The sequence below is a fragment of the Alligator mississippiensis genome, chromosome 3 (genome assembly GCF_030867095.1).
Source record: "Alligator mississippiensis isolate rAllMis1 chromosome 3, rAllMis1, whole genome shotgun sequence".
In the NCBI taxonomy this organism is placed as follows: domain Eukaryota; kingdom Metazoa; phylum Chordata; order Crocodylia; family Alligatoridae; genus Alligator; species Alligator mississippiensis.
Window position 1 is genome coordinate 230,188,278 of NC_081826.1, and position 24,290 is coordinate 230,212,567.

The window sequence follows — 24,290 nt, forward strand, 5'->3', positions numbered from 1 at the left end:
TAAGGGATGGCCCAAAAGTTTCTGACTATTTTTTTGGAAGACAGAAATCCTCTACCCAAGTACCCTAAAACAATGCGGTGTCTCTAAAAACACACTGAAAGTTGTGGAGTTTAATATTAACAACAGTTAAAGATGTTCATAAATAAGGGTGCTATAATAAACAGTGCCTCCACCTCCCACTTCACTACCCTGTCCCCATCATTAACCTCTCCTCCTTCCAGCCTCATGCTGCCACCCCACCAATCCAGCTCTCCAAACCCATTCCCAACTAGAGCAGGAATAGAAGCCTGTCCTGGTTCACCAGATCTCTAATGGCAACTCACAGCTGTGCAGGTTGGGGACAGTCAGAGAAGGTTTTTAGCCTGAATGTATAATTACTCTGAACTTGAGCTAACACTAACACTGATCAACACTTGAGAAGCTTAAATAATGTGCAAAAAAGCTTGAGACTCATCTCAGCCTAATTCTTTAGTTCTTATGTGTGTCAGCATACAATATGCAATCAAGAGCAAGTTCAGCATGAGGGAAGCATAACCACAAAGACTGTAGGGGGTGTATATTTAAAAACAATAAAGCAAAAGACCACAAAACCTCAGTCAAGAGTCATCACAAAAAATATTATTCTATTAACCTAAAAGCTGAATTTGGTAAGGATAACCATGGAAGGTTATTGCCAAATTCCTTTAATGGTAGGAACACAAGGAACCACTGAATACAGTGACTGTTATCAAAAGTCTGAGAGACATGTGACAACTGTCTTAGAGGAAAAAAGGAATAGGTTGCATTTGAGGGCAGCAAGGACAATTTCAAGGTTCAATTCATTCACATACTGATCAACACAGGAAGCATCCTACCATCAACAAAAATATAAATTGAAACTATAAGTAAAAGCATCTCCCAATTTGAGGGTGGGATTTGAGTACCTTTATCTCAGGTGATTAGCTTTTTTACTACTAATCTTCCATTTACAGATGCCTGACTTGGATTTTTGTCTGAAAAAAAGATGCTGATAATGGTGGCATATATTTCCTTTATCTACTGTTGAATCACTAACCTCTTTGGTTTTCCATTTTCTCCTACTCTGCTACTCCTCCTCTCTAGTCACCTTTCACCCTCTCTCCACTCTCCCTGCCCCGCCATCTTTTCCGTCTCATAACTAATCTTCCCTCAACCCTTTATTCTCCATTTTCCAAAGGCTCCTATAGCTTTATATCAGACATTGCCAAATTGAACTGCAAACCACTAATCACACAGCCTTGACTTGTCCTGGAAACTGGATGCTTATCTTGCTGGGATCCTATGACCCCAGCTGACTTCCTGCCCTTTGGGCGGGGGGCTGGACTCGATGATCTTCCGAGGTCCCTTCCAGCCCTAATGTCTATGAAATCTATGAATCCTTCCAGCTGCTAAATTCCCTTATAACCAGGGATCTGGGTTTTCTGCTTCCTGCAGAAAAATGCAGATTCTTCCCTTTAAAGGAGAAAAACCTAGATTTTCCCCTTTGAAGTGGGAAACCATGGGTTTCCCCTTGCAGGCCTGCAGAGTTCCAGCCTGCAAGGAGTTGCTTGGGGCTGAGGGGAGAGCAATTGGAGGCAGGGAGTGTCACATGCATATGCATGCACGTAAACACCCCCCCCCCCCCCCCCCCCCCAAGTAATATAGCCAGGCAGGATGTGGGAACATCCCCAGCAGCTGAATACAAGTAAGTCTACAGGACGGGGGAAGGAGGGGAGGGGGAAAGCTGAAGGGTCAGGGCATGCATGTGTGGCAGCGGTGTGTGAAAGGGATGTGAGATGTGTGTGGGGGAGGGTGATGGTGTGTGGGGGGGGCGTCATGGAGGTCTGTACATACATGCTCGTGATGTAGCGTGGGCACCTACTGGCACTGGGGGAAGGTGTCCAGGCACTCAGGCTGTGGTGGGGTAGGGGGTTTGAGGCATGGCTTGGTGCCACCGGCAAGCCTAGCTTGATGGTGTTGCCAGTAGGGCTTGGCCAGAGGAACCTGCCCTTCCAGGAGAGAAGGGGGCAGCAGGATCCTTTGCAGGAGGCAGGGAGATGCATGGCTGGGCTGGTGGTATTACGGGCCAGTGCCTGTGCTCTCAGGGGTGGGATGGGAGGTATGGCCAGGCCACCTGGTACAGCGTGGGCTGCCCAGGGTGGGGCGATGCCACAAGCATCCCCTCCTACTCCCTCTAGCCCATACTGGAGCCAGACTCACTCTATCACTGCCTGCATGAGCCAGAGCCATTGCAGCCACTGCTGCCTCTACTGGGCTGGAAGGGGTGCCTCGCCTTGGCAACCATGACAGCAAAGCTGGTACAGGGCTCCTGGCAGCAGCAGCACTGGTTATCTACACTCCACTCTGCCCTCCCATACCGTGTCCAGCCTGCTGGGCCACAGAGGAGGCTCCTGCCCAATGCCGGTCCAGTCAGACAGCAGCCCCATGTTCCAAACCCCACTATCAGCATAGAAATCTGGGGGGGAGGGGGGGGGCACATACCACCCCACATCTCCCCATTGCCAATGGCTTTGCTTATGCCCACACACCCCCTGCCCCATACACACCCCCTCCCCTCTTCCCCACAAACCAGGGGTCTGGGACCTGGGGGTGGAGAACAGCTGGGGGGCCTTCCAGCAGGTCTGGGGTGGGCAGAGGGAAATGTGGCTTGGGAGTGAGGACAACAGCATGGACAGAGCACCAGCATATCAGGGCTGCTTAGCAAATCAAAGCAGCTGGGGAGACAACCACAGTTGGACCCACATCCTGGTGAGCGAAAGGGGCAGGAGGAGCTCTGATTTTCCATGATGAAAAATACCAAAATCAAATGCCAAAGCTTAAACGTATTTATAATTTATTTTAATAAAATGATTGAGGCACTGGTAGATTTCCATATTGCTTTAAAATTGTAACTATATCAATAAAACTTTGTGTTCAGCTGATACATTTTTATTTATACACACACACACACATTCCATTTATATACACATACATAGATACACAATGTGTGTGTAGTATGCGTGTGTCTGTGTATATAAATACACCCCCCATCCATGTTTTCCCATGATTAAAATAAAAGTGTGTGTGTGTGTGTGTGTGTGTGTGTGTATACACACACACACACACACACACACACACACACACACACACTAGGCCCATGCAAAGAGGCCAGTATTCGCTTTGGATTCAGAATTGGCTGATTCAGGGGACAGTGATTGGATTCAGTGATTTAAATCACTGTCCTGAATCAGCTGAATCTCCAAATCATGCAGGCCCATCCCCCGCCCACTCTCCCAGCCCCAGCAATGGCTGCCCTGCCCACCCCAGCTCCCAGCACTTTGAAAAAAAAGCCCCCACTCCCCCTGTGCAATCCCCGCTGCCCCCCACTGCATGGGAGGCTCTACTCAAGCCCCCTGACCCACCCCCCCCAGCCCCCAGCCCTTTAAAGGAAAGAAAAAACAACACCCCCCCCCCGCATTCACTGGTTCTTGCCCAGTGGGGGGAGATCCCTGGTGCCTCCCACTGCCCCATGCCACATGGGGGCTCTTCCATGAGCCCCCAAAGCCACGAGGCAACTGTGGGAGCCAGTGAACCCAGGGTGGCGGGGGAGGTGGTTAGGGTTGGTTTTTTTTCTTAAAGGGCTGAAGCTGGGGTGGGTGGGGCAGCCAGGGGGGGCAGGCCAGTGGGGTTTGTCAAAGAACCCCCCCATGTAGCGTGGGGCAGTGGGGGGCAGCAGGGATCACCCCCCTGCCAGGTAGCACCCAGTGAGTGGGGGCTTTCTTTTAAAGCACCAGGAGCTGGGGTGGGCAGCTGAGGGAGCAGGCAGGGGATGTGGCCTAGCAGGGGTCCCCCCATGGTCCGATCCCCACCTCTTCCAGTCTCCTCTCCCCCACCCACTACTTACCAGCTCCGAGTCCGGCTCCAGCTCCCTGCTGCAGTGGGCACGGACTGTCCGAATCACTGAAGCTCTCCAAATCTTTTCCGAATCGATTCAGAGAGTACTTCAAATCAATTCAGACCCTTTTATTGGCCCCCTGATTCGATTCGGATTTGGGAATTCGGCCACCAAATTGGGACAAATCTCCTCTAAATCAAATCAGCACCCAAAGCTTTGCACAGCCCTAATACACCCACACCCACTTTTATTTTAATCATGGAGAAACATGGATTTGGGGTTATGTAATCAGCTCATTTTGATTTTTTTTAAGCAGAGAACTTGGAATTTTTCAACAGAGAAAATCATGATCCCTGCTTATAACTGAAACCACTACCTGCTCAATACTGAAGAAACTTATTATTCATGATTTTCAGGGGGGTCAAACTGAACAGATGGCCTATATTATTGTGAAGAGGAAGGGAGTTATATATAGGACAGACAGCAGTCCACACCATGAAAATGTAGGAACCTCTAGTCTAAGCAGACCTAGGACTGAATGTTGAAGTAGCATCCAAAAAGTGATTTATGGCTCCTTTAAACTGGGCCTAACTTTCAACTGTCCTTACATAATTTAGAGAAGCACTCAAGCTGTTCTGAAGTGCAAACTTATGATCGTCTCCAAGAACCTACTCCATTGGCTAAATCTGAAGTAATATGAAATTATCTACAAGAGACTAAAATGACCCCCTCAACACTGTACTGCAAGGCCAAAACAGCTGCGTTAGGAAAGGGTAGCATAAGATGTTAATACCATCTCTAAACTAGCCAAGAATTTCTCTATGCCATGAGAATTGTCAGATGTCTACTTGGCAGTTTTCTGGTTCTTTTGCTGTATACCCATACTGACAATGTATACTGATCTAGTCTCACTTCAGTAATATAATTTAACTGTTGATAACAGAATGAATAGCAATTCCCATTACGTCAGTGTATTAGTGGAGAAAAAAATGCACCTAATCAGATGGGGATTGCACAACTAGATCATACTGGATATTAATATCTTTCCTGATTTTTTTTCCCCAAGACCAGCAACAGTCAATGGAAAAGAGTTTCTTTCATTCACTAAATTATCAGTGGTGAAATTATAAAAAAAAGTCATGTCCTGGCACAAAAGCAACCCAGAATGTCCTAAAGCTTCATGTATGCTGGCTCTGGTCTGGGTAACATAGGAAAGGGGTTTTTTTTAATCTTCTACTGTCTACTTTCTTTGTCTCTTATGGCCAGGCAAATAATATGGATGAAGACCGTAAGAATAATAAGATATCTAAAAATTAACAAATGCATAATAGTTAACCTGAGCTTTACTAAACTCCTGGGTGTTTGAGGAAGTACAAGGTTCCTCTGATACATTCTCCGGAAGGCACTAAAAGAAAATAAAATGTTTCCTTCAGTTATCCATAGAAATAACTATATTTCTCTTGCACTAACTTGGATATTTATTCTTACAATAAGATAGCACTTAAACCAAGATATATTTATACATCACAACTGTGAATATATTGAAAAAATATACTTCAAAAGTGAACAATTAAAATGATTTTTTTATTCAAGTAATAATCTCTTGTAATCAGCACTATTCTTTTTTCTACTTCACTTCTACATTCTATTTTTCAGTTCCAGACTATAATTTGTTACTTGGATAGATTTTTTAAAGTTATTTTTAATGGTATATTGCACTGGTTTTATAAAACAAATATTATAACCTTGTATTGTAAAACAAATCTTGATATATGCCATAAAATACTCTATGGCCGCAAAATCCACCTGGTACTTTGGGCAAAATTTTTATTTGAAGTAACATTCTGTAATCGCCATGGACTTGGGTTTTCTGTTTGTCATGGAAAAAAACACAAATTTTCTCCTTTAAAGGAGAAAAACACAGGAAATGGTGGGCTTCCCCTTGCAGGCTGGCAGTTCCTATTCCCGGTGGCTGCACTCAGGCTGGGTGGGACAGGGCGGGAGGTGGCACTGGGAGAGGGTCTACAGGGGGGGCAACAGCCACCCCAAAATTCTCTGTAGCCTTCTCACAGCCATCCTCTCAATGCCACCGCCACCCACCCTGCCCAAGCACAGCCACCAGAAAGACATTGGTGCTAGCCCTGAGTATGCAACAGGCAACCTGCCCTTGCCTCATGCACAGATCAAGAGGCACATGCCCCACATGCCTTCCCTGGGGATGCAGGCAGTGCACATGCCCCCCAGGCAAGCTGCTGGCTCAGTCCTGCACCCTGTCTCTCCCCAGTTCGGCAGTGCCTGCCCTTGCCCCATCCCTACTCTCTCCTTCACCATAGGGGCCTTGATCTGAACACCCCTGACTTACCAGCAGGATGCTGTTTCCCATGCTCCTGGGCTGCACTCCTGGCTGTGTGCATGCTGCGGCTGTGTGCATGCACACATCATTTATTGGTGACATTATCAGCCACGTCAGCCAAAAAAAGGCAACTGCCGATTATGTCAATTTTCCTTTCATCAATGCCGACATGATATGGACTGATGCATCAGTGCACTTCTAAATACGTCTTATATATACAAAGTTAAAATACAGAAATTTCAGTATTGCTGCTTAATTCAAGCTTGAGTAGGACTTATGCATATCACTTCTTGCTGACGGGCTAGCTCATAATTCAGCATCTCTCAAAACATTCAGCATATTAATATCCCTTCAGGGAAAGGGGGAAAGAAAAAGGGAAGCTGCTTACTAAATTGATTACAAACAATAACAGTTATGCTTAATTGTTCACAGGGTTGCCTCTAAGGTTTTCTGTCAATTGTTACTGAACTGTCAATGACTATAACCTCACCAGTCTTCTGGTTATGCTGAGGTAAAAAAAGATAAAAAGATCTCTTTGCAGGCCACTTACAAATGCTTCAGAAGCTACAGACCACGCTTGGAAACCTGAGACTAAAAATGTCCTGATAGCCAACATATTAAAGGCAAGAGAGTCTTGATGTATCAAATAACTTTAATTGTATCTGGGGAATATAATGAATTGAGGTGCTCTATGAAAAATAAATCAGACCAGCAGATCCACCAAGAAAAGCAAGTAATCCATAGAGATGTCAATCATATAATAATTGAATGCCTGCAGAAAATGAATTTTTCATGCTTACGCACTGTCCCTGGATACATTTATATAATTGTGTAGTGTATAACAGGAGCTCTGACTCAATACTGAGACACAATATTATCATGTCTATGACTAGTCAGAACACAGAATTTCCTCTTACCATTTCAATGCATTTTCCAGCTAGGTAGAAGTTTACGGCCATATGGGAAAGAATTCTAATTTAAAAGATAGAACAACATAGCAGAAAACTGTGTTCTCAGTGTTACTTACCGAAGAAGAGCCCAACATGGATTTTGGAGATCTTATAATCCCAGCTATGGAGTGACGAATAGTATCAAACCTAGATACCTTATCCTTCTTATCCTAAGGAAGAAAAAACAAAAGCTTCACTGAAAATGCACCATACTATGAGGATATGGCTTTAAGAAGTAATTATCTGACATGCACCTTTTCTTTTGTTTTGTTTTGATAAAATGTTTGTCCAGGTCCTCAACTGATATAAACAAGCATGGCTGAACCAATTTCAATAGAGTCATGTCACTGTACACCAGTTGAAGAGCTAGTTCAAATTCTGTAATGCCAAACATACAAGTTATACACAATTATCAAAAATAGAACTGTCATCCAAGAAACAGACCTAAACTCTGCTATGGTAGCCAGGAAGACTTACCTTCTTTATTGTTTTGCATACAAACCTTTTGAAAAGAGCAATTGTTTAAACGATATCCACGAAATATCTAATTCTGCCGCTGCCTCTAACACAAATGGTCTTTATTCTACTTTCTTCTTTCATCATGCCTTTCTGCTCTATTTATAGGCCACTGAGTGCAGCATGATATGCACACAGGTATATGTTAAAGATGGGAAGAATATAGGGGGAAAATTAGGAAGTGGACGAGGACTGTCCATTCTACACCATAAATGAAGCCTATATGCTGCAGGTCAGGTGGAATGCCAACAACAAACGATAACATAATTATAATACATATGCAGAAGAACTGCACTAAGTTTGCATGGAGTATTTTATTCCACTCATCTGTAGCTTTGAGTGAAAAACTTTTCAACCCTAGTAGTCTTTTAACATAGTTTTGTATGAAACGTCCTAGATTTTTAAAAAGAAACCTAAAAAAACCCAAACCTTTTGATACTATATTGCTCACAAGCAATACAAACAGGAACCTGAAATCTCCCAGTCCTCCACCCACCACTTGAGCTAAATAAGTGTTGGGTTCTTTAGCACCACTTGAGCTAAAAAAGTAAAGATAATGAAATTAAGTCATCATCCACTTTATGCACCAGCTAATAGAGATGGATGTGGTGCACACCAGTTAACAACATACACAGCTATTTACTAAACTGGAATCCTGGATTCTATTCCTGGTTCTGGATCTGAGTGGCATCTAGCAGTTACAAAAAGTCTGAAGCTTTGTCTATTTACTCTCAAAGGCAGTACAACCACAGATGAACAATACAGCCACAGATCTGTCACATAGAAACTGGAGTTTAGTTCCTTGTGAAAACTTTCAGTTACTTCGTAGCTGGAGGTTGCTACAAACCAGGATGAAATGATACCTCCTCACCTCCTAAGGTGAGACCTTACTCAATAGTAATTTCTTTAAAGTGTATATAAATATTCACACTTGGGAGTACAGGTGTTGGCATTAGATTTCATTGCCTTCTTCTAGCCCGTTCCATAAGCCAAAGAGGGCAGCTGCAGTTGCTATGTCTTGTCTAGAACTAAAGCTCTGCAGACCCAGGGAGCATGTTCCATGTGGATTAAGCATTCAGCAAGACTTTATAAAGAATTTACAGCATATGAAACTGACTAATTCCACATGTGCTAAATTAGCTAAATCTGAATTAATTTCTACAAGGACCACAGAGAGCACCTTCAAATTACAGAACAAATCTATAGGCCACTTCAAATATTTGGAAACAATATGTATCCTCAAAAATCCAATTTTTTTTTTATATTCAAATTGCAGTTTCCCCACCTATTTGTGCTCTCAGAAACAGCTGAGACATTTTGCTGAATCTTTCTGAAGGAATTCAACCTGAAGCGCAGAGCAAAAATGGAACATTTCATCCCAAGATTATATGTTTGGAAAACTTACAGGCAACTAAGAAGAGGCTTATAATAAAAAAAAGTGCTAGGAATTAACTATGCCACATCTACCAGTTCCAAACGATTGTTGTAATACTTCAAATTTGTTAGCCTTCAAGGTATAGTTCATGATCTGTCATTTTTCCCATTCCGCTTAAGGAAACAGGCTGAATTGAGTAGCAGCATGCATGCAACTCTGATGGCAATTCTTTGGAGGGATTTATATTGAGTTTTACTATAATAATGCTGTTTCTTCAATTTGATCTTGAAGAAACAAAGAATTTTATTAGTGTTTTTGAAAGATTGTCTCAGAACTTTGGATGGACAATCTCACTGCAGACATCTGAAGTTGAAATATTCAATTATTTTGGTTTGTTTAAGTACATAAATATTTATGCAACATCAGCTTTTGCCCAGTCTTCTAAATAGTAAACCAAATAGCAAACTACTGCCTATAAAATATACCCATGGTTGAAATAATATTCTATCACCATGGTTGAAATAATATCCTATCACCATTCAGCCAGGAGGCGATTTCTATTTGCTAGTTAAAATAACCTCTCACTTCTTTAACAACAACATTTCACAGTGCTTCTACAGTTGCTTCATTATGCAAAAATTAAAAGGGGAAAAAAGAAAAAGAACAGGTAATGAACGGTTTAGCTGTTTATACTTGAATAATCACACGGCAGAGAAACAGCTTATACAACACTGGAACTAACAACTGCTCATCATGAGAAGTTACACACAAATAAAATGCTTGACTCTTATAACACCTACATGTGTGCATAATATTTCATGTCAATTTTAAATTATGATCTGTCTGATGATAAAATTGGCTGCTCTGATTCTAATGGCAGGTCGATTTTATATCAATGGATTAAGCAGCTATTTAAAAAGCTTCTCACTGTATTACCATGGATACAGTGCTTAATTTTGCTTGCAATCTTGCCTGGCCTTGGGATGATCAGCTCATTTCACGCACCTCAGGTAATGACAAGATAGAGACTCTTCTCCTGACAAATGACTCATGGAAATTAGCAATGGCTAAAAGACTGCTTCTTATGTCACAGGGAGAAAAACATTACAGAAAACAATGAGTGCATTCTGATTAGCTTCTCCAAAATTCTCTCATATATACTTAATTCTATACAAAAGATTTTTCTAAAGATGATTACAGCTAAAAAATCCCTGGAAACATCGAACAAGTACAGTAATACATCTCATCAGTTGTCTTCTCTTTGCTTCAAGATCTCTCTGACAGGAAGATCGCATGGTGCTTGATATATCTTGTGTCCAGAGAGCATACAAAGACAATGATCATAATACAAAAAAAATCAAAAGGATACAGAAGGCTTAAAGGATTCCTTGTTTATCTCACTCCTGTCAGTGACTCTGCCATTACGACTCCAGCAACTGACATCACTAAAGAACTTAAACAAGAAACACAGACTGGAACAATGCACTTCAGAAAATGACATTTCTAGTACATTAAAAGCTCTGTTATCCGGCTTTCCCCAGGAATGGGGGATGCCGGTTAATCAAAAATTCCGCTTAATCAAATGTGTACCGCCTGGTGCACTCCGCAGAGTCAGTGTACCAGGGGACAGGGAGGGGGACCCCCGCACAGGCTGCTTTGCTCTGGGCCGTGGGCCGAAAAAGTAGCGAAGAAAAACTCAGCGGTACTTCCGGTTTTGCTTTTGCCACATTGCTCAGATGCCAGCTAATAGAGTTTTCCAGCTAATAAAGTGGTGGTTAACACAGCTTTTACTGCACTTAAGACAGGCTTTTTACAATGGAGGTTTAAGTAGTTTGTTTTTGTTCAGCTCAGAAAGTGCCTGCCCTAATGGTAAACCTAATTCAATCCTTTTTACATGGAGAGCAAAATAAATAAATAAATACATAATATGACTTTGTATTTTAATAACACCCCTAATCCAAGAGCCATTTATGAATGAAGTTTCACAATTATCTCTGAAAGGGAGATATTTTTATGCCCATTTTGCCCATGAAGAAGCAGATATAAATGCACCCTGTACTTAGAGTTTATTTGATAATTTTGGAACTTTATTTGCAAGTAATAAAAGGGAATCTCGTGGAGAGTGAGTTGAAGACTTATTAGCTAGTCTTTGTGCAAACCATGCATGATAGTCCATGAGGTTCATCTACAGGAACAAAGTCTTCATCTGTACATAAGGATTTTCTCCAGCCTCTCAAGTAACAGATATAAAACCTGATCTCTCAACTGGCATACAAGCACAATCTAAAAAGGTCATCGAATTCTTCATTTTACTGTAGATACTGTTTATTTTGTTAATTTTTTAAAGAAAAAACGGCATTTATTTGTAGTGTATTTTTCTCACTAGTGTATAGAATAAACCTCCTAAAATACTAAATGATTCCATTTTACAATTATATTACAGATGAAAATAATTCATTTTAAAGATATATACAAGATAGTAACAATTTGTCATTTAGTTTATTAATTTGTATATTTCTATAATAAGTAAGTCTCATTAAAAGAAAAGGTGATTTGGAGAGGCAACTAGGATCAAGAAAATACTTTTTTTCCTGTAAACTGTAAAGAAGATGCTAAAGTAGTAATTTATGGGATGGGGTCCTGAAAGTCAATACATTATGAGACTCTTTTTCTTTTGCATCTGGAAAAAAATGTAAACACCCCACCCTATACTGAATGAATGGGTCAGCCTCATCTTCTGAAGGAAATTAAGTTTTCCCCTTAAAAGTTGCAGTTCTGCAATAAGTATTGTGGGAGAGACTGATAACCTAATCTCAAAAGGAGCCTATCCACTACAAAGGCAAGAGCTCATTAGAATTCCAAGTCCCTATATATATATATATATATTTTTTTTTTATTTTTTTTTTTTTACAGTTTTACAAATTTCAAATTGGATATTAAATCCAAAGCTATGCTTTTAAACAGGCATGGAAGTTCTTTATAAGCAGTTAACACTCAAAGAAAACACACATGTCGAAAAGGTTTGTAATTAGTTGCATTTTCTCACCTTTAGCTGAAAAAAAAATAGAATAATATTTTGAACCCAGGTTTAAAGTCTCTTGATAGAAAAAATCGCAATCTTTCTATTTAATAGCGTTATAAACCACATAGCAACTTAGCATAATATGATATGCTGAATAAAAAAGAATCACAAAGGAAATGCTCAAGACGTAGGTGAAAAAATCCAAAGTCACAAAAAACCCCAAACGGTACTTGATTGATCAATTCCACTGTGTCATGTCCCACACAACTCCACAGAGAAATGAAATCAGGAGAAAAAAATAACACAGTTTCAAAGACATTTTTCTACCCCAATCAATGTAGGACTAGGATGTAACCAGAATCCAAGACAACTTCAACACAACAGCCTTGACACAGCCCAAACTTTCATCACCTCCGTTGTCTCTTGACTTTCCACGTCCCTGGAAGCACAGCTCTGCACCTGACTGAACGTTTCCCCGTCCTTATATGCCTACCTTGAACACTCTCCCTCCTAAACCCTCAAAATCCCCTGTCCACATTGGAGATGACCACATGGGAACATGAATTCAGCTGTTTTTAAAATCAGGTACATGACATCATTCTATAATTCACTGTTCTGACCATCAGCCTGGAGTATGGATAAGCAGTCAGACCTCATACTTTGCACATGCACCATCAAGCTACTAGCTTCTGTTTGCAAATTCTCTGGCATGCCATCTGGAAGAGACGGGGGCTACTCTACCTCATCTAGCAAGGGCTTGGGCACAGCCTTCCCCTTGGCCTCACAGATGTAATGGAGCATGCATGCAAAGACCGGAACATGTTGAGCTTGATGGCTTCTGTGCATGTTCTCAGACACATCCAGTGAACCTTGAAACACCCAAAACACACTCTGCAGCTGCTGAGCTGGTCATTAAAAGTTCATTCCAGGCATCTAGCCACTAAGTGAAAGGATTCATCAACCAGGGTGCAGTGAGGATAGGCAGGGTACCCATTAGTAGCAGAGGCACATCAATCCCTCAACCTGGATGTCAGGCACACCAAAGAGAAAACTCTCTCCACTCCAGCAGTTCAGGCAGGAGGGAACTCCTGAAGATCTTGGCACTGTGCACCCTGCCTGACCAGCCAGCATTTGCATATGTTAAATAGCCATGGTGGTCCACAACTGCCCAAAGAACAATTGTAAAGTAGCCCTTCTGGTTGATGACTTCATGGACACAGGGCACAGGAGAACAGATGGCAATGTGTGTACTGTCAATAGCCTCAATGCAGTTAGGGAACCCCAGGCTGTTAAACCCATCCATAACCTCCTGTGAGTCAGCAAGGGATATGATACACAAGGTCATCACCTTTTGGTTTGCCAGACATACCTCCCATGTTGCCTCTCCAGCTGTCAACTTGCCAACACTGAAATGGTTTGCCCTGAACCAGAGCTGTACAGTGTCATGAGCTTCCACACAGCAGTGCCAACATGTTTCTCCACAGGCAAGAGCACCCACATTGCCACTGTCTGCTGCTATATGTATGGGGCAAGCTCAGCAAAAATCTCTATGGAAGGTGCCCTTGGACAGCTGTAGGTATGGACCATCCATTGTTTGGTAGCCAGCACATGCATCAGCTTTTCTACCCCAAGCACTGCTCCCTCACTGTTGGCACAAATGTAAGCAGTCACGGCAGTCATCAGAGCCTGACAACAGTCTTTTCCACTCAAGCTCACTTAAAAGTTCATGATGCTGGGCCAGCAAGATCTGCAAAGCAATGACCACATAAAAATCCATAACAGTGGTAGAAGATCCAGATCACAGTCAGTAGTAGCAGCATAAATGCAGCAGAAGTACAAGTGGGAGGTCAGGGGCACAAGCTGAGCAGTGAATCACACCAAAATCCCTCCCACGAAAATTTGGCCATTCAATTTGCACATCCAAAAGTGAGTACTTTGCTTGGTGCTGGCAGAGTTGGGGAATCTACGGACACTTGACCAGCAGGAAGGCACACTGGCATGGGTGCTCTCTTTGGCTACCCACTGGCTGAGTTTCTCCATTCAAGGACAAATCACAACATAACCAGCCCTGTGATGAATGCAGCATCTGTTTACAGCCAAAGTAAGCAGGGACAGGGAGCTCTACAGATACTGACCACTGACTCAAATGGAAGGGATGCAGAAGAAACATAGTGGTGCCGAATAAAAACTGAAAAAACTTTTCAGGAATTCATTCCAAATAAATGGCATCATGATTCCTTGCTTGTAGAAGGACAAATATTTTTTCTCCATTACTCCAACCCTGTAGACCATTGAGCTACATGCTTATTTGAAGAGCCTTTTCTGCAGCTTGTATGGCCTACAGGATTGGATTGATGGGGGTAGGTGGGTAGTCTCCTTGCTTCAAACAAGGCATCATAATTATTTTGGATCTAAATCCTGATAAGATTTTACAGTTCCTATTTAGCCAAATTGCTACAGACCATAGCAAAAGTGTGTTCCCAAAATAAAAATCATAATAAAAAGTGAGAGAGGACTTCAGAATTTTACCCCTCACTAAACTTTTTCTAACTGTCATCACCATATCAGTTATAGAGATAATGTACTATATTTGTTATTTTAATTAAAATATCAAAAGGCCAATTTTTCAAGCTGATGTTAAATGTCAACAAAATATCACCTTTAACTTTGAAATGATTATGGAAAAACTCAAGCCAGTCTCCCAAATTAGGGACTGGAATCATTTTCCCCCACTTCTAGATCCCAGCTCCTAATTACTGTTTATATCATCCAATGCCCATTTAATGCAAATGGAATAGAAACCCAGATCATCTTCTTCCTTGAAGAGTGCTTGTCCTTGTTTAAATGTCTCTTACATGCTGCAGATCTTGCATTCTTGGCTGTACAGTGGCATAGCTTCAAAAACAGGGTGTGAAAAGTCCTCCCCACTCCAAGAAGCCTATAGCCATGTTTATGAACGACAGTGACTATAGCTTTCGTACTCTGTGCTGAACCCAGTACCACCAGTGAATACACTCTGGCAGGTTATGAATGGTCTGAGCATGCCTACTAGATTGGTCCCTCAGGGGACATGTTTTTGAGTCCCAAACAGCCTTCATAGGGAAATAGGTGCTGGATGTTCAGCTGTGACAGAATGACACCACCTCTGAGAAGTCACATGGTAAATAACTTTAGTAGAAAAAATTTAGAAGCCTACAGATTCTCAGGCCCTGAAGCAGTTAAGTGACACATTAATGGAGCACTCGCTTGGACTTAGGGACCCAAATTCCATCTAAGTTGACCACTAGGTGCCTAAGGGCTTATCTGGATCTTGCCCTCATGCTTTCCTCTTACCCAGCTGAGAAAACATCTGTTAACTCAGATCCCAGAATGTAATAGGATTAGCAGTTATTTACTTGCAAGCCAATTGAATTTAATAAGGAAACCAGGGAAACTTAAATCAGTATGACCCAGGTAGGCAATTATTTTTAAAGGTCGTTTTTGGGGTAGGATGACACTTTAAGATTATGTAATTGGGCATCCAAAAGTCAAGGTATCTGTAAGAATGAACTCAACATTCAGGATACTCAATAACTGCACTGTTGGGCACAAAGGACAGTATGAGGGTGCTCAACCCCCAGCCCACAGGCCAGAGCTGGCTTGCAGAGCTCTGTTACCTGGCCCACAGGCTCCCTGCAGGTCCAAAGGTTTGGCGGGGGGTACAGGCGGAAGAGGGGGCCAGGCTCCGCACTTCATTGAAGCCAAGCATCCACTGGGTCCTGTAGCCCTGGTAGCCAGGGGCCAGCTACCAGGGTCCAAAGGTTGAGCAACACGGATCTAACACAAGGGCAAAGCTTATTTCAGATACTAAGGTATCTTAAGGCCTGCACTAAGTCCATGGAATCAACATCCATTATAGCTAACATCAGAACCAAACTTCATCTTACATTCTAAGCATGAGTCACTTTTTTATATACTTGTCTTCATTTACATTAAACAGCAAACGTTTAAAAAAAAAAATCAGTAATAATTGTTTTAACATTCTACATGCAAGTTTTCTCTGGGGAAAAGACAGGCAGACAGAAAGAAAGCAAGCATACAACAGCAGACCATCATGTCACAATGTGCCAACGAATCAGAAAGGTTCAAAATTGCAAGGTACTGGACGAACCGCATTATAAGTGGATTGCAGCAGCATAAAGTTCAGATCGCTCAAATGTTCCAAATCCAAATCATTCTAACAAACTAAAGAAAAAGTTTCAAGTTCCTTTGAAAACAATGAACTTATTTTATTCAAACATGCCTTCAGTTTTAAAAGATCAATAAAATATACAAAATAAGCTGATTGTAAAGAAAATAAAAGCTTTGCTTTTAATTTCTATGCAGTAAAATTTATCAGACTACCTCTGAAAACCTTACACTTTGAAGGTACATGAACTAGATCTATTGCACACTTAAATACTTACCTATTGCTTAAGGCAGGTGTGTCAAACTCACTTGGGGCCCTGGGTCAGATCTGGACCATGGGGCTCCTTGCAGGATGCATTGGCACAGGTCATGGGGCAGCAGGTGCAGCCACTGCAGCAGCAGCAGTTGTAGCCACCATGGCAAGAGTGGGGCAAGCAACAAGGCAACCATTTTCTGTGGTAAAGCCGCACAAGTGACAGTGGGCTAAGTGGCTACAGGGCAACTGAGGGCTATGGTGCCAGCCCTTGCTCATACACCTGCTGCCAAGGGCCCCAAATTCCATAGCAAGCCACACCCACTGCTGACCACTTCCAGTGGCCTGCTGGGCCAGATGGAACAGCATTGCAGGTGGGACCCATCCTGCAAGGCATATGTTTGATGCCCCTGGCTTAAGGGTCATCATATGCCTTCTGTGTGATTAATTCTTATAACTCCATCAGCCAATCAGAAATGCCTACCAGGTTTCATGGTTATTTCATCAAAAAAACTTACAAAGGTTTATGAGTTTATCTATATTACCCAGCACTTCCATTAATACATTATGTTAATCAACGTGAAAAAACATTAAAAGAATAGCTTTATTGTTTTACTCTGTACAAACATCCAGGTTTAGTAATTATCATAATTTTAAATTGCCCTGTTTAGCTGGTTGAATGATCTACTTCAATAAGGCATTAAACAACTCCTTTTGTAATCGCCCACAAATGTGGTTGAAAATGCATGACAAGCATATAAAAAAAAGAAAGGTAAATGATTCCATCATAGTTTTAAGAACTAAAATACCTATTACAACACACATCTAAGTTTTATACATGTGTCTATGTGTTCTTTAGCAGTAAATAAAATATATGCTATGTAACATAGAGAATCTGGTGACTGGTTCATCAAATTGTAGATTATGAATTATGTTTAAAATATGAGTATTGTCACTTCCATTGCAAATGCTAAAGGGAAAGGTACTACCACACAGAATAATTTTAAATGTATTTTGTTTGTTGCTTTATATTTATATTTTGCAGTTTTTCTTGCGTTTTATTTCTCCGATTGGGGAATATTCTTTAAAAAAGGCACTAATGCATTATTCTAGCTATAAAATGTCAATAAATACAAGAAAGAGTAGGTAAGGAGAGTAGAAAGATGCATCCATCCGTATGCATGTACAATCCTAGAATCATTGTCAAACCCAGTGGTGTAGTTGTCACTTTAACAGCTGAACTCTTCATTTTGGAATACCATTCAGAATAGACAAATTTTATTCACATTGATCTAGCCCTTTCCCTCTCTCCATCCTCTACTAATCTAGAAATAAAATTCTTGATAATGTACCGGAAGAAATTAAGATGCATGTATGTAAGCCACTCCAGACTCCCTATGCCTGAAGAAGGGCGATTGTGCCTGAAAGCTTGCAAAGAACTTTTTTCCAACTAGTTAGTTGGCCTAATTAATAAAAGATTATCTCACATCTACCCAGAGAACTTTGCCTGCCATAAGCCCAAAAAAGAACCTACAGTAAAAAAAGGCCCATATGTACCAACCTTTTGACATACTGCACTGAATTTCCTACATAGAGCACAAAGGGAGAGTTCCAGAAATGCAGCTTAGACTCCTCTAATTTAGGCATGACAAAACATAAAATTTAGGTGACTAGTACCAAGAAGACAATCTAAAGAAATAGAGCTAAACATGCAGGCTCCTGTACAGTCAATGGGGAGAATCCAGTATCTCTAAATGGTAACCTACATGCTGACTGAGAGCTGCTTTAAGCTAGCCCATAGAAAATCTTGACCACAGAAACGTGCCTAATGACCAACACTCCTTGGAGCTTCGGTACTCAAGTCACCACTGTAAATTCAGTGTCTGAACCTACTTGACTCAGAGCCAGGAGTTCTCTTCAGATACATCCTGCTTTCACCAGGACAGTCCCTTTTTAAACACTTGCCCTACGCACCCCATCAGTTTAATCAAATTATCACTTTTGCGCAATCTGTAGTGGAATGATCAGGAGGTTATTTAAAATGGGACTGCTCTCCAGTGTTTTCCACTGCCTTTGCACTCTTCAGAGTGCTCAACTGAGACTGGAGTTCAAAGCATGCCAGAGAGCCTCCTCTGCAAATATGGCCATTCTGTCTTCTGAGAATAGCTATGTGATTGAATGGAGTTCATTTGTTTTAAAACACAGCTACAGAACAAGATAGTAATGACAATGGTGTATTTAACTGCCTCCTTGTTAGAGCATCTGACCCAGAAATGCAAGTGCCCCCTACCACCCAGCCAGAGGGTAAAGGTAGGGGAGAGGGAGGTCTAATCCATATGGCTCACTTCCTAAAACTTCATAACCACCAGGCTGTAGAATCAACTGGGTGGAGGTTGTGGTGGACCAGTAGGGGACACTCCTGCGCAGTCACCCACCTCACTGCACCCAACCACCTACCAACCTCTGAGTGCCTCCCTGGGTCCTGGCTGACCACCTTCATGGAGCACACCCACAAGCCTGGGGTCACTGCTGTCACCACCCAGGGGTTCTGGTCTGTCTTTGGCCCTGTGCCCCCAGGGTACACAGGCATTGTAGACCTTGCGGGTGCCTGACCCACTGTGAGACCTTGGGGTTCTTCCTTTAGCCTGAAGCACAAGAAGTAGCCTCCCCTTAGTCAGCCGGACCAAGGGGTTGTGGGGGCCTGCCCCTCTCCCTTTCCCAGCCAGGTCACCATGCTTAGTACAATAGAGAGCTTTATTTATTACAGAGAGTAGGCTTGGGGAAGGGTACAGGATAGAGAAATATCAATATCGCAGAATACCTTAGAGCAAACAGTGTGGCTGGATAGATAGCCTTTGATCACACATCTGCATTTCTGCAAGCTATATATCTAGAGAGTTTCTAAGTAGTTTACTCACAAGTATCATCCAGAGGCTGAATGAGCTTTCCTCTGGAGGCAAGCAGTTCATGGTGTGCCCATGAGTTTCAAAAAAGAGACAGAGCCAGAGCCCAAGATGGAAGCCCCTTAAATACCCTGTTTGATCTCACCCTCTACACTCAATCAGGGTAGGTGTTGCTGGCTGCTAGCCAATCAATTTTTAAAACATCATTAGTTACTTGGTGGAGTGACAAGGGCTTCCACTCCTACCCCCATGACATGAGGTCACTGCTTAGGACCACAGAGAGCTCTCCACTCTCATCAGTAATGTAGGCACAGCTGGTTGCTTAGCAACCAGAGTGACAGACACCCGAAATTGAGGGAGGGGGGACACAGACTAGCCCCAGCGTGAGGAGGAGACTGGAATGGGATTTTATCACCCTGCTGTTGAAGCTTGAATACTGCACAGCCAATAATGGAGACGTCATGATGCCTGAAAGAAAACAAGCCAGAGGGAGCCTGACAGGAGTCCTAGTGGTTAGAGCATTCAGCTGAGAGGGATACAGACATGGATCCAAATCCATTCTCCTTTATTTTATTTATACCTTTTCAATAAAACAGTGACTTTCCTACACAGTTGCGACTCTTCTGCACTTAAAGCACCACAATTTTTTTTTTTTAAAAACATGCTCTGGAGGAAGGAGGAACTGGTACATTTGTTAGCACCTGAAGAAACAAATGAAAAACTGCCAGCTTTTCAGGGGTGGAGCTACACTCCCCTGTCATTGACTGACAAGTTTGATCTGCTTCGAAGTCTGTACTGGGAAGTGATCAAAGCTATGTTTACACTGTCCAGGGCCTGCAGTAGGGAGCACTGCAGTGAAGCAGAGCAAAGCCACTCTGTTCAGGCTACAAACAAATATAACTTAGCTGCCATAAAGCAGCCCTGGGCTTGTGTCAGTAAACATAATGCAAAAAGCAAGATTATTTGCATGTGCCCAGGACTAGGAGCAGCTACAATGAACCATTTCAAGATCTAGCACACACTAGAGTAAGTATGCAGTTGACAGGTAGTGTACACATGCCCCACATGTCAGAGCTGTGGTAATCATATTTAAATGAAATTTGGTAATTATCTTTAAATAATCATAGATACAGGGTGGTTTTTTAACATATGGATATTGGACAGCAGTAAACAGCATGTAGTGTTTTAGATGCAATTACTTCTGGATATCTGAGATGTAATTAGTCACCAGATGGATTCCTGAATTCTCAGTGATGTTACTGTATGTACCAAATTGTTCAAGATAAAACACCTAACATACCTAAAATGTTAAAAAAAAACCCAACTAAAAATCACTAAAAAAAACCTTTTGTCCTCTCTTTATATGTAACAACAAATACCAGTAAAGCTTTAAAAAAAAATCTCCTATGCCTGATGAAGAGTGCCTGCATCAAAAGCTTGCAAATATATTTTCAAATATCTGCTTGATCCAGTACAAGAGATCACGTCTGCCACAAGTTTGGATTCCTTTGCCTTTAGACCAATATGGCTACAACCTGGATACCTCCCCCTTTTAACATAACTGAGGCAGCAAAGTATTATTTTTCCTACCAGCAAAAAGAACTCTGTTTGTACACATACTGAAGAATCTCTAAGAGCAGTGAAGAACTGAAAGAATCGATTTGCATGGTGATGAAATTCTCTAGAAAACATTTAAATTAGTATGAGCTGCACAAAGGTCTAGAACCTATAGTTGAGGCTTTAAAATGATGAAACATGTTAACATATGGCTTCTAACATGATGAAATGTAATGATTTTCTTGCTACAGAAGTTATATTTAGTATAAATATAAATATCTACCCCAAGCTATTTTAAAAAAGCACAGATATTGTCCAAAGCTATTTAGCAATTGATTCAAATTTAGAGACATCTCTTTATAAACATAAATTAAGGCAGCTGAGCTACTGCTTGAAATCAGAGAAAGAAAGATTCCCAACCACAGGAACAATCTCATTAGTGTCTTCAGTGCTAGCCTGTATGGTAGCTTCTTTGCTGTAGCAAGATCTTTTCAAGTGCTAATGTTACAGCTAAAATCCTGAGATTGTATAGGGAGCTTTTCAGGGGCTGAAAATAAAGAGAAAGAAAAGTTGGGTCCTGTCCATCTGTTTTCTTTTTAAGAAAACTTGAATAAATGTCATCTAAAACATGTAAAAAATATACACAGTTTAGCTCATTTTTAAGAAAATATTTACAATTATCTTTAAAAAACAAGGATTTTTGTGGGTGATATATTTTATTGGACCCAATGCAGAGTTGGGAGAGGCTTAAACAACTCAAGCTCTTCAGGTCTCAGAATACATTACATTAAAAAGAGCTTGTAGCTGATCCCCTACAAGGTATCATCCACAAAAATCCTTACCTCTTGTATTTTTCTTAGACCATCACAGCTACATTTAATACATGGCTCAAATACTACTTTAAATATCCAAGACATTTTAATACACAGCAGGATGTCGGTGACAGTAATTTTTATCACAAACTCTGAAATAAATACATTTTAATGTTAAAAAAACCCAGCAGCCTAGCAGCCCAAGATGTGAGGTTTCTGGCTCTGCTAAAGCTCTCGAGATTCTTAGTTTCCTTATTAGGCTGAGAGCTACAACTTTCCTGGGATCCTCACAGTTGGAGATTTTTGTGGCCACAATGTGGAGCACACAAATCCTGAGAACCCTGTAAAATTCCAGAATTCCCAAGCAGAAAAGGATTTCATGGATTCTAGACTCTCTTGCAAAACCTGGACATCACAAGGTTTGTAAGCTCCTGGACTAGCCCTGGGAGCCTTAGGCTGTTTACACAGTAAACTTACCATATCCAAAAGCAATGCCACCAAGAACACTGTGCTCTTGGTAGTCTGCCTCCTAAACCAGAAGCAGCATAGCCATAGCTACACAGTACAGCAAACAGGTTGCTAGGTCTAGTTGCTCTGCAGTGTTAATTACTCCATTCAAAATATTACGAAAATACTAATACACTGCATCAGGTTTAGGAAATAACCCATTCAGAGGGCAGCATAATTGAGGGTGCTACTGCCAGAATTAGCAAGGTACAGTATTAACAAGCTACTGCCAGAATTACTATGTAGATAAGACCTTACAGCACTGGAAGTTCTAGGCCCCTGGCTTTTCCAACAGTATAACATGAGAACTGGCAAGAACCGTGTCTGCATTTCTTTGAAACTGTTTTCTACAAAACGTTTTGTTTTTTGATTCACTAGCATTTCCTTGTGAAGATCTGTTTCATCAGAAAATTCCTGACCAGTTGAAATTCTCTGGGAAACTCTTAATCTTTAAGCTACTTAGAATACTATTATAATGACCAGAGAGCTTTTAACTCCTCAACTTTCTTGTTGAACAAGGTTATTAAAAATATTACACATGAACAACTGGCTACTGTACCTTAGAAGCTCATTGGGAGAAACACTGCAGATTCTTTATCACAGTAAAGCAGAAGCCAGATGGCATTAACCCTGATCAACTTTAGTGAGATAGGGGAGAAAATATGTTCTTAACCAGTTTAGCTTTTACATTACTTATATTAAAGGATAAAGCTGGCATTTTCATAAACTGAGACAGAAAGAGATAAGGAATCTGACTAGATTAAAACTTATTGCATATTTGTATCTGACAGGCAGTGAAGTCAGAATTATATATCTGGCTCTGGCTGCAACAGGTCTTTGCTAGTTTATTAACAGTCAAACTATATACAGTATTCATGTAAGATACTGTGATTTCATGGACACTGCAACATATATAGTTCCCTTATCAAAGTATGTGAGCCAATCTTACAGGAAGATCCTGTGTTCAATCCTATTCATAAGCAAATCAATTGTTAATTACCATATTTATTCAAATCCCAGATTAGGGTTTTTTTCCCCCAAACAGCATGGGGGAAAAATCCTCTTCTTACTACTGAGAAAGATCCAGGGAAGGTGGCAGTTCAGCTCTGGCTTCAGCCCTGGGCTCAGAGCTGAAGTTGGAGCTGAGTCACTGCCTACCCCGGGTCAGGTAGTTTGTGTGCCAGAGAAGAGGCATGCAGCTGGGGGAGTGTGGGGGAGACTGCAGAGGAAAAAGAGAGAGACCTGATTGTGCCTTGGGGGAAGACTCTGCTGCCTGCCTTCAATCCAGTGCCTGCACATCCCCACTTCCCCACCAAGCCTGCCTTCACCCCCTTCCCAGTTTCCTTCTGCTCCAGCTCTGGCCCTTGCAGCACCAATAAATAAAAGCTACTGCTACTCCTACCTGGCCTTCTACCTGGTCTGCTACTTGCCCTGGAGCTAGGGTTACTATACGTCTGAATTTTTCCGGACATGTCCTCTTTTTGAGGCCTTCAATCTCTGTCCAGGCAGTTTTCAGAAATCTGAAAAAATGTCCAGGATTTTGCTCTGTTCCACTGGCGGGAGCAACAGGAGGGTGACTGGAGTCAGAGAGCACCACGTGTGCGCACGCACGCATGGTCGGCATGCAGCTGGGAAGGGTGGTAAGAGCAGCTTTGGCAGCTGGATGCAGGTAAATCTATGGGAAGCAGGGTGGAGGACCAGGGCTTGGGGACTGTTCGGGGGGTGTGCATCTGTGCGTGTGCATGTGGAGGGGATGGGTGTGAGGAGGGGGTGTATGCCTGCTGGCACTGGGGGAAGCTGCCAGGGAACTGGGACTGCAGCAGGACAGGGGGAAGCACCTGCACCTCTGGGAGTGGGGGGGCACCTTCGAAGGCAGCAGAGAGCTGCGTGGCCAAGCCAGCAGCACTGGGGCCAGTGCCCATGCTCATGGGAACCGGGCAGGCCCCGGAGATGCTGTCTGGGGGTGGGGACACGGCCAGACCA

The 24,290-nt window shown here is 42.1% G+C and overlaps 1 protein-coding gene across 3 annotated transcripts in view; it reads right to left on the minus strand.

Moving 5' to 3' along the window:
* The window catches only part of FER (FER tyrosine kinase), a 363,406-nt gene that overhangs the window by 222,930 nt on the left and 116,186 nt on the right, over positions 1–24,290 (minus strand). For all 3 annotated transcript variants that reach the window (XM_019484266.2, XM_059724955.1, XM_059724956.1), the window contains one exon: positions 7,273–7,365. In XM_019484266.2, coding sequence (XP_019339811.1) covers positions 7,273–7,365 — 93 coding nt within the window. The remainder of the gene's footprint in view (positions 1–7,272; positions 7,366–24,290) is intronic.